General features: G+C 37.4%; 1 protein-coding gene across 1 annotated transcript in view; it reads left to right on the forward strand.

Annotated features, from left to right (window-relative positions):
- ASCC3 (activating signal cointegrator 1 complex subunit 3) overlaps positions 1 to 12,051 on the forward strand; it is a 4,485,173-nt gene that overhangs the window by 3,222,511 nt on the left and 1,250,611 nt on the right. The window contains exons 18-20 of the mRNA XM_044069284.1: positions 830 to 1,006; positions 6,218 to 6,443; positions 7,759 to 7,913. Of these exons, the coding sequence (XP_043925219.1) occupies positions 830 to 1,006; positions 6,218 to 6,443; positions 7,759 to 7,913 (558 nt within the window). The remainder of the gene's footprint in view (positions 1 to 829; positions 1,007 to 6,217; positions 6,444 to 7,758; positions 7,914 to 12,051) is intronic.

The following is a 12,051-nucleotide window of genomic DNA, read 5'->3' on the forward strand; positions in this document are numbered from 1 at the left end:
TATGGAGGTGGCCTACGTAATACAAAGCACTGACTTCAGAAGCAGTTATTAATGTAAACAGCTTTATTTACATTTTCTGATTGGTTTGTGTAGTGTTTTGTTTAAGGATAGAAAACAGTTAATGTGTAGTTAAGTAACAGCATAAGGCATTTAGACTTTAAAATGTAGATGTCAACTACAAGCCAAAGAAGGCTATCATTTGTAGGTATAAGAAAATGGTGTTGACAAGTGTGAGATGGTGATTTTTGCAAACATGAGTGTGTCAACTGGCCCTTCATGAGATGGAGCTTGGAGGCATTACTCAAGGGGTTATAGAATGATAATTGAAGATCTCAGGTCGGTGTGGAATGGAGGAGGAAGACGCATAAACGTGACACCATAACTTAAGAGAAGTGCATGCATATACATAGTGCATTGCTATTTATTTGTAAATATATTGACACTCTGGATTGCTGAGTAGTTATTTTATTGTTGTAGCCTCAGTCTTGATTGTATTGCCTTCACTTTTGTAAGAATGTTTGATTCTCCTAAGAGTTATTTTGTTCTCTGTGCAGATAATTTTGGTGAATTAAGAAAGTATTTACTCATATGCTCTGTATTAATTAAAATTCTTATATTCTATGATTATTCAACTAATCTGCCAACTTTCCTACATAAAAATGACAATGCTTGTGTGCACGCATACACACATTTATGTATGTATGTGTATGTATATAATGTGTGTGTGTGTGTGTATTTATATATAAACAGAGAAAGTCACATTTTTTAACTGCTTCATAAGGAAAGTTTTATGTAAGTGTCTGTTGTCATACTTTCCTCTCTTTTTTAGGTAAGAGAGGAAGAAATGGAGGAAATGGAACATTTGCTGGACAGCTATTGTGAGTTGCCTGCTGCTGGTGGGGTAGAAAATGGCTATGGGAAAGTTAACATCCTTCTCCAGACGTTTATCAGCAGAGGAGAAGTGGACAGTTTTTCCCTCATCTCAGACTCTGCATATGTTGCCCAGGTACAGAATCCTGATAATTTCCTATCATTAACTGTGCCACTTAAATTATTAAACTTGAGGGTTTTTTTTTTTTACTGTCTGGGCATCTTGATACACAAAATGCAACTACTAAACTGCCATTTTATGGTCCTGAAACAAACTTCCCTTTAATCAGATGAAAGGAAAAGATGAATAACAATTAGTTTCTATAAAGTGAGAATATTGCACATTTTATATAATTGTGTGTCCTGTTTATTTGTTTTTCACTTATATAACAGTAGAAGTCAACTGAGGCACCAAAAACATGTCATGGGCTTTGTTTATTATACATATCTGATTACATACTTTGTGTTGCACTGGGATTATACTTTATACTCAAGTGCTTCTTTTCCACTGCCAGATGAGAGTAATGCTGGCTTTCAGTAGGTGTGGAGCACATGGTAATAGGAACTGGTGTCATGAAATGAGAGCAGTCTTTATACAGTCAAGTTTTAAAGTTTGTTTTTCTGCTCATTAGTCGCAGTTCAGATTTCTTTTCATGTTTATTTTTTCTACATATTTTTATGGCACTGCATAAACTACTTCCCCTGCTGCAGCTTCTGATTTTGTAATGTATTTAGTCAAGGATTATGTATCCTGTGCTGCACTACTTCCCAGAGTTTTAATTCATGGTTTGATATGTTAATTAATGCAGAAGGTTGAATAGGTCAATGACCAGTGGAATAACAACACATTGGCATTTTTTAATACAAAAAGTGTATGGATTTTACTATATTTATGTTATGGTAGTATCTTATACATGAAGCATTATTATGCTATTTGTAGCATGATTATATTATTTGTAGCATGTGAATGAATTTTCCCCAGTGGAAATATAGTTTTAAGTAAGTGAAATTAGTTGAACATGAAATATGTTGGGAATGTAATGTGCTATGATGGATTTAATGAAGCTGATTTTTTAGTAAAATATTAATATACTGTTTGTTTTAAAGTTTATTTCTACGGTGAGACACTTCAATAGATTGTTCAGTTGAAGATTTCATGTGGTGCATTTTTTTTCTGGACATATTTTCTGCTGTACAAACTATTAGACTGATCATGTTATCCAGAATAACCACAGATATGGTACACTGTTTTGAGATGCAGACATGCATCCATCTGCATTAAAAACATGAGTAGGGTGGGGTGAATGGGTCAGCTACGCTAGGTGCAAGATGATAGGGAGTGCGACTGTGAGATGCTGATCTGTTTATAATGCATTTATTGTCAAGATTGAAGCCTTTTTAGAGCTTCATGTGTTATAGAAGATGTAGCAAACCACTCGTATGGCTGGTATGATTAGTAGTTTTTTTTGTTTTTGTTTTTTTGTTTTGCTTTTCAACTAAGAGTTGAGGGCCACCAGGTCAAGGAATGGTTTTGGGTACAAGATGAGCAAGGCTACATCACTGATCCAGAAGAGTGTATTATGTTGTTCTGAGTCACAGTACATGGAAAGGTCTTGCCTGTGGAGGAAGTAGAGTCAGGCTCATCACTTTAGTCCCGGTTGCACAGCTTTGGAAAAAGTTCTTAATATTCAGTGGAGTGGTCCATGAATTTAGCAGAAATTAGGGTGTACAATTACCCTCCTCACAGATGTTAGCGGGCAGTGAAACAGGAACCGTATTGCTTATGTCCATCTTTCCTCCACTATCGAAATTCCGAAGGAAGAACATTTCTTTCATTAAAAGAGCAAAATAAGTCAAAAACCAAAATAAAAGTTGGTTGGAATGTTGAACATGATAAACATATGACAATTGACATTCAACATGCCAAACTTCAGGTCTCAAAAGTCAGTGTGTCCTTTTACAGATCCTATCAGTGCTCCTGAAAGGAGGCTCAACTGTCCATCTTTGGAGGCAGTTAGGGATTGTCTATCCCTGCACCCAAGAGCCTGGCTAGAAATTACAAAGGATTTGTGGGTGTGGAGGATAATATCCAGAGGTTATATAATACTATTTTCCCATCCACCCCAACTAGTATCAAACAAAATCCTGGTGCTCCACCCAGTCAGAGGGAAGCTACAGCACTAGAAATACACAAGCTACTAGAAAAGAGTCATCCAAGAGGTCGCCTCAGACCAGAAATTATCCATAAGTTATTCAGAATTCTTTTTAGTGTCAAAAAAGACATGTGACTGGAGACCAATCTTGGATCTCAGCAAACTAAATCAGTCAGTTCAAAAAACAAAGTTTCAGATGGTCACGATTCAGCCATTCTTCCGTTTCGGCACAAGGATGACTGGATGTGCACAGTAAATCTTCAGGATGCATACTATCACATCAAAATGAACAGATGATCCAGATTATTTCTTCTCTTCCAGCTGGGAGCCCGTCATTACCAATTCAGAGCACTACCCTTTGGTCTCGCCACAGTTCCCAGGGTGTTTATCAAGTGCATGGCAGTAGTTGCAGCTCACTTGAAACTGCAACAATTCTGAGTGTTTCCATATATGGACGACTGGCTCCTGACTGCTCCAACCTGGCATCAACTAATTCAAGCATGGGACTACTTACTCCAGCTGAGTTCTCATCTGGGAATATCTGTCAATTGCAGCACATCTCAACTCAGTCCAACTGAAGCTCTGGAATTCATCTGTGTTCTTTTCAGTATGGTCACGCAAATAGCTTCTCCCTCTGTCTTGGATTCACACAGTTCGGTTCCAGGTCAGGCCATCTCACTCATTGAGGTCCATGTCAGCGGCAGTCACTGTTGAACAGCTGACAAGATTCTATATGCAAATCCTTCAGGCAACTCAATGGTCTATTCTCCAACAACCACTATCCAGTCAAGTCAAAATAAAGCAAGCTTGCAAGAATTACCTTTTCTGGTAGATCTACTCCAGTGAAATACAAAAAGGCCACCCCTTTTTTCTTCGTCAACTCAAAGCCACAGTGACCATGGATGCCTCTCAGATTAGGTCGGGGGCACTTCTAGGGAAGGATGGTCCAAAGCACATGGTCCCCAGAAGAGACCAATATGCATATCTGTGTCCTGGAGATGAAAGCTGTCCTGCTAGCATTGCAGGCCTTTCAAGACTCTATCCCAACTGGGACTATTGCAATTCAGTCAGGCCATGTGTCAGTGGTCTGATATATTAACAAGAGGGAAGCAGATCTTACCCTCTTTGTTGAGAAGCTATGAGAGTATGCCAATGGGCGAGCTCATCCAGTCACTTTCTGATAGCAGTGCACATCCAGGGGAAGTCAGGTGTGGTTGCAGACAAGTTGAGCAGGTCTATTCTGATGCTTCATGAGTGGTCTCTCAACATGAATGCGGCAGAGATGATTTTTTGTTGCTGGGGCCAAACATGCTGCAGTCTTTTTGCATCTCCCCTCAACAACAAGGTGCCACAGGTTCTTTCCATGATTCCCTCCACTGGGGGAGATACCGAGGGATGCTCTGCTTCATGATTAGCCCTGTGGTCTTCTTTATCCTATCCCTTGTTACCTCTCATTCCCAAATTTCTCCAGAAAGCATTTCGATTGAAGAGCATCGTTATCCTCATTGCCCCTTACTGGCCTCATCTTCTACACCCACCCAGGATTCTGGATCCAACTCCAAACCTTCTGTCTCACCCAACAGACATGATTCATTTGGACATCTAAGGCCTCAAGTTGACCACATTTTTTTTCCAGTTCCATTGTTTGGTAGACAGCTCAGAGTCTCTTCACCCATCCATCACATTCTGTTGTCCTCCAGCAAAGCTTCCACTAGAAATATTTACAAAAGTGAATGGCAAAGATTTATTTTTTTGGGTGCACAAAAAGAATTTGGATCCCTTTTCAGCACCAATTTTCTAAGGTTCTTAATTTTTTAGCTACAGTTTTCAATTATGGGGCTCTCTCCTCTGCTGGCAGAGTAGAATTAGCAGCTATTTCTAACTTTCATATAGGAATAAATAACTCTACCTTAGCTTTAGCCAAGCTTTACAAAGCCTTTCTCAGAGGAACCTATTTACTTGGGCCTCCTTTAAGGGATCCTACTCAGCCTTTGGATTTAAATTTTGTTCTTCAAGCCTTGACCCAACCCTCCTTTGAACTATCAGCTAAGTCTACGCTAACATTTTTGACCTGTAAAATTATTTTCCTAGTTGCAGTTACTTCTGCCAAAAGAACGTCAGAACTTCAGACTCTATTCTAAACCTCCTTATTTAATTTTTCACAAGGAAAGGGTTTCTTTATGGACCAGTCCTGCCTTTTTACCTAAGGTGGTGCCAGGAACCAGTATTAATCAGGTTGTTAACCTTCCAATTTTCTTTCCAAATTTCTCAGAAAAAGAGAATGTATGTTGCACCTTTTGGATGTTCACAAATAGGTACATTTCTATCTTCATAGAACCAAAGATTTGAGGAAATCCAAACAATTATTTGTCTCCTTTTCTGATTCAAAATTAGGCACACTAATTTATAAAGTGACTTTTGCCAAATGGTTTACTTGATTGTATTACCTTTTGTTTATGAAAAAGAGGCCTTGTCTTTACCAAAACCACTAGAAGCCCATACCATGAGGTTTATGGTGACTTCCTCCGCCTTTTTTGTCAGGGACTTCCTTGGATGACATTTGTGCAGCTGCAGCCTGGACTAATCCTCAAACTTTTTTGCTCATTACAAATTAGATTTGGTTTCTAGGGGAAGAGCAACCATTGGTTCAGTTGTGCTCAGGGATATCCTTCCTTAGAGTCCTCCCATGTTTTAGGTATCTGGGGACTCTGTCCCAACAGTTTAGGAATGAATAAAAATGACATCATCAGATAAAAAAGTTATGTACTCACTATATCATTCCATTGGTGTTGTCCATTTTCATTCTTCCTCAATTTCCAACCCACCCCCTCTTTGCTTTGCTCCTGGAAAGATTGAAGGGTTTTGGAGGAACCTCTGTTCCTTGTTTGAACCCCAGTATCCATCCTTTCCTTATTCTGCACTGCTCTGTAGTTCTATGGGTATCAAAATAGATAGGTATGTTTAGGTGACTAGGGAATTATGGGTAAAGTGAGAAGCTAGAGAGTTTCAAGTGTTCTGCGATCTGGAAAAAGTGGCCGAATGAACCCAACAATTAAGAAAGAATGAAAATGGACAACACAGATGGAACATTATGGTGAGTACATAACTTTTTTTTTCATGTGTTCAATAAATATATGCACATTGTTCAGATTACTTGATATATACTGTTTTCTTCTTGTCCTGCATGTTTGTAGAATGCAGCTCGAATTGTGCGAGGTCTTTTTGAAATTGCTCTCCGAAAGCGATGGCCTGCCATGACATATAGACTTCTTAACCTTTGCAAGATTATTGACAAGCGATTGTGGGGTTGGGCTAATCCACTTCGTCAGTTCTCTGTGCTGCCAGGAACAGTTCTTTCAAGGCTAGAAGAAAAGAAACTTACTATTGACAAGCTAAAAGATATGAGAAAAGATGAAATAGGTGAGACTTCCAGCTTTTTGTTTTCCCTTATTTTTACCCAAAAGTTTGTTTTGTTGTTTGTAAAACTGGATTTTGTGACACACTATGATTATATTCATTAAATAATGCCAGTCTTAATGGTGACTGACTTCTTATTCTTTAGAAAATGTATAACTTTGCAAATCCTGTTGCTGTATCATTGTTATGAGGGAATTAGTATTTCTCTTTAAAAAGGGTCCTGATTTTTGAGGTAGGTTAGGAGCTATGGTGTGATGCACAAAATGAAGCATACCTGTATTTTGAGTTCAGTGCTTCCTCATTTCAGAATATCCACAAAAAACTCACACCAGGTGTAGTGCAGCAAGCAAAATTGTAAACCAAATTCAAACACAATGCAGCAAACAACAGTGATGCAGCAAGCAGAGATAAATCCAACTTTGAACTCCAAGTTTTGAATTTAGATTTATCTTTGCTTGTTGCTTCACTGTTGTTTGCTGCATTGTGTTTGAATTTGGTTTACAATTTTGCTTGCTGCGCTACACCTGGTGTGAGATTTGTTTTGTAGATTTACTGGTTTGCTGTCTTTATCTTCTGTTCTTCATTTCAGAATATCTTGTGTTTTTTGCTTTCCGTGTGCATACTTGCCATAGTCATAGGTTCATAGGTTTTACAGTGCTTATGGCCAGAGAAAGACCACCAAGAATCTCGGCCACGTCACCCAATACTGGTGGGAGACTTCTAGTGTTCCCATAAAGCAGACTGTATTCGCATATCACTGGTAAGAATCTGTGATCACCCATCCAGTCATTTTTAGTGTTAGCACTATAAAAATTATAATACTGTAGAACACTGCTTTAATTTATTGTTTCTTTCATTGTGGTGACGTTTTAACATATACATTGAATTGAAAATTTCAACTAGTGCTGATGAAAGCAATTTGTATGAATATTTTATATAATAATTTAATATGACTGTCTTGTGTATGTGTAGGCCTTGAAAAAATATAGACATGAGTTTAACAAAGATGAACATACCAGAAGTTGACGTGTATTCCTAAATTTGCATTTGTCTCCTGAGCAGTTAACAGTAGTGTGTACTATTTAAAGTTTGTAGTAAGTAACCATGGAGAACCCTAATGCTGATTTCCTTATTTTTGCTGTTATGTTATTCTTTACAGAAACTGAACATGTTGGGTCAGAGAAGTCAGCAATTTGTGCAGCATGTTGCAAAAACAAGCAAGCTATAATACTTTTGTCTTAAAAGCTTATTTACAAGTCTGATTATATTATTTTCCTCCATATATTCAAATTTATTTAACCTTCTATCATTTTTCCAGGTCACATACTGCATCATGTGAATATTGGGTTAAAGGTCAAACAGTGTGTCCATCAGCTTCCTTCCATCGCATTGGAAGCAGCCATCCAGCCAATTACACGTACTGTACTCAGGGTTAGACTCAGCATCAGCCCAGACTTCAAATGGAATGATCAGGTAAAGAAGCTACATGATTCCATACCGGAATGTTTGCAGCAGCAGTAAAATATTACATAGCTTTGTAAATGATAGCCTTAATTTAAAATCCACCATCACTGTTATCAGTGCCCCTTTCATATCATTTGGTAGTAGCCTGAATCATAAATATGAATATACAAATCATTAAAGGTGTTGATGCAGCACTGCTTTTGTGAAACTAGCTTAATAACAGAGTATTCAAGTCTTCAGTTTGTTTGCATATTTATGTGTAAAAATAGTCAAATTAACGTGCCACATCCCACCTTCTAAGTACCAAGCTGGGTATCTCATATGCTGTTTTGAACATTTGATGCTTTGTATTACATTGAATCATGTCAAGGAGAAGCACTTCGGCCTTAACAAATGACCAGTGTAGTAGCCATATCCAGGCTTTCTTTTTAATTATGATTTCCCTGTGGGGTAGAATTTTTAAAATGTCGTATAAGTTAAGCCTATGGTCTTGCTTCATACAGCAGACTGTCACCTGCAGATTTTGACTCAGAACACTTTCTTCATTTTATTCTTTAGTGATCATTTTTATGCTTTAATTCAGTTTGTTCTAGAGCACTCCACCACTGACCCTGTCAAGTTCCAGAAAATCCTTCATAACATCACCTGTGTTTTTTCTTCAGTTCCATAGGTTAGCCTGTGTCTCTGTTGGGTGTGCTTCCTTTCTCCACACTACATAATTGCAGCAGTCATGCACACCTGTTTTTTTGTTTTTCTTTTTCAGGGATATTTTATAATCTGTTTTTGTGATCCTTAGCATAATTGACTGAGGCTGTCTTTGTCCTGTTTCCCAAAGACATAGACGTGTTGATGTTTATACAATTTGCACAAGGTCTTACTTGCATAGTTTCTCAGGATGTCCATAAATGCTTTTAATGTTAGATTAGCTGAACTAAACAGTGTTTAATATACGTCTTCCCCAACCACCACCTTGTGAAAGAGAGTAGCTAATGGAGTGCTTTTTTCCATTGAACCTATGAACCTTTCCTACCCAGCATGGTCAACCTGATCATATATATTTTCGAACTCAGGTTCTTTGTTTTGCTATCAGAAAGTTGCATGCACTGACAGTTGTCTTGCTTATTGTACTCTTTTAATCCACTATTATTTGGTTTTAGGTTGTCTTAGTTTAATTAATGTACATGTGAGATATTCTGGTTAAGTTATTAAATTGCCTCTTTACACATTTGATTGCTGTACAGCAGTACATTTTGTATTCACACAAACGGATATGTTGCATGTACCTTTTCCTGGTCTCAGCCAGTTTTTGTAGTGTTGCTGATATCCCAGTGGCCATATCTGTTTTAGCTCTGATGAGAACCCATGTAGTCAGTTTGCCTGTAGTTACTGTGCCCGGTCACAGGTCTTTTTAAATACAAGCAGAATTAATCCTTTCCTGTCTGGTTTTCAGCACTGCCCACTTTAGTTATTGCTTGTTTGAAGTGTTCCTTTAATAATCCATGAAACTTCTACTCCAATGGGCTTTATTTGAGGAGTACCTTCTATTTTTATTTATATATTTTTTCTAAATTTTTTTCGTAAGAGCTTTTTGGCCTCTGCCTATTGACAAGCAAGCATCCTCCAATCAGGCTGTACCCAGTTGTTTCCCCATACTGGAGAGATATCCCAGTACAATATGGGTGAGGCTATCCAGGGGTGAGGAGGTGTCGTGCAGGTAGCCATGAGGATTATTTGTGCTCTTGCCGGCATCCTGAAAGTGACTGTCTGTAGGGCCTAACAATCTCTTTTGGTCAAGAGAAAGAGCTACTTGTGTCACAGCAGGGAGTCACAGTGCCTTCTGCCTGTGAGTGCATCCTGCTTTACACACTAATGAGGATTACCTTAAAGTAACCCCAAATGACTGGTAAGGAAGAGTGTCCCATTGAAAATCTCCTTTTTCAGAATTGTAATCCTCATCCCTTCCTCCCTAATATCAAGAGAAATTTTGTTTTTCTTTTAACAGCCATCATGTACCCACCTCTGGGCTGCATATTGCAAAAAGGCCACACATCCAGTATACTATGGCTGTGTATGACCTGCTGACCTGCCCCCCCCCCCCGATTATTGGCATGCCTGATTTCTCCTGCCAGCTGTGTCTAATGACCGAGCTGGTTGTGACAAAAGGAGGTACTACCAGCACAGCTAGCTGGAATTTTGTAGATTATATGTCATTTGTGAATATCATACTAATTTATATAAGTTGCTTGTGTTATAAATTTATTAGAACTGTATGTCATGTATTTATCAAGGTGCCCTGTACAGATGTTTATGTTGAAATGTTTGTTGTTTATGTTGAGTTTCTTTTCCTTTTCTTTTCCTCCACTGACACCTTATCTCTGTCATTTTCTCCTTTAATACTTTAAGCTCTGTTTTCCTAGAATGGTGTTGTACTAGGTTTAATATAATTTGTGCGAACTATATTCTGTCGGCACGTATGCTGCCGAAAATCAAAATGTCATGCACAAAATGAAAAGTGTATGGGATAGTTGAACACACTTATGCGAATGCAGTAATGCATTTGCATAAGTGTGTTCAACTATATGTACGGAGATCGCAGTACAGTGCGGATTGGAAATTCATCCATATCTCCACTGTAGTGTGATCTCGGAATTGGAATATATTAGTAGCAGGTGGTTTGGGGGACACAGCCCCCCACAGTGGGCTTCAGAGGGGCATGCCCTCCTGCAAAAACATGACATATAGGAGTTTGATTTACATCAGCTCCTATATGGTTATCCTGTGATGTTTTCGGTGACAATGTCAACTCAAGTATCTCGATCATTTGGGTTGACATTGTGAAGCAGTTGGGATTCCAGATTCGATGGTTTACTTCAATATTGTGAACAGAAATCGTTTTGCCTGTTGCAATATTGATAGTAAACCGTTGTACTAATATGCACGATAAAGCACCATTGTACAATCTGTATGAGTTGAACATTGAATTACAACATAAAAATTGATGTTTTGTAAATTGTAGTAATGTAATATTGAACTTTGTAATTTGCTATGAATGTTGTAAACTGGAACTAGTGTTATAAATACTACACTTTTCTATTGCAAATCATAACTTTGTAATTTGCAATGCTTCTGTACCTGAGTTGTGTCTTTAAAGGTTCCAAAGATTGCAGTCAACAAACACAATAAATAAGTAAACTTCATGCATGTTGCATATATACTCCTCACCAAAGCCAACAACGTAAATAAAAGACACACTGATACTGGAAATACTACGCATACAACTCAGCTCGAACAGTGGAACAAACAGTTTAATTCCAAAACAAATGTCACCAACAGGTTAAGCGCTTTCATCTGACTAGCAGACTTCATCAGAACAAACTTAATTAAAACTTAATTCATTAAATACCATAAATTTTTTTGGCGCCAAACACATAAAATGAATGTCTTAAAGAAGAAATGATTGTCTTAAAGAAGAAATACATACAATTCCTACACCTGTTCATATATTATATTTCTAATGTCCTAATATAAATACCCTAATCTTTATATGCTAAATGACTATCAATAAATAAACATATTTCATAAAAAGTAATAAATGTTTTTTTAAAAATATATATATATTTACAATGAATATATATATTCAATAATAAATACGCTTTTTTACTTAAAATATGTATATGCATGAATGCATGTCAAATTCATGTCAAACTTCAACAAATATGAATTGTTAAAAATAAATAGGATCATATATCAGTTGTTTGTAATTGATTAATACAAATAAAATTTAAACAAAATTAAACAAAATAGAACAAAATTAAACATAATTAAGACAAAATTAAATGTGGTTTAATACTAATGAAATCATTGATACCAGGGTATCTAGTGGCATCAGTGAAAATTTGCCATCTACTCTCCTTCATAGCCAATAGGGCTTTGATATTCCCACCATATGGTGATGTACCCACCGTATCTATGATAATGAATTTAAAATGATGCGTGTCACCACTATGGTCTATATGTCGATATAACGCATTCTTTTTATCCTTGCTTCTAATACAATATAAGTGGTCATAAATGCGTAGTTTGAACTGTCTCTCAGTCTTTCCTATGTAGAAGGCGTTGCATTCCACACAGGTAGCTAAGTAAACCA

Source organism: Protopterus annectens, chromosome 1.part0 (genome assembly GCF_019279795.1).
Source record: "Protopterus annectens isolate FY-2018-M chromosome 1.part0, PAN1.0, whole genome shotgun sequence".
Lineage (NCBI taxonomy): Eukaryota > Metazoa > Chordata > Ceratodontiformes > Protopteridae > Protopterus > Protopterus annectens.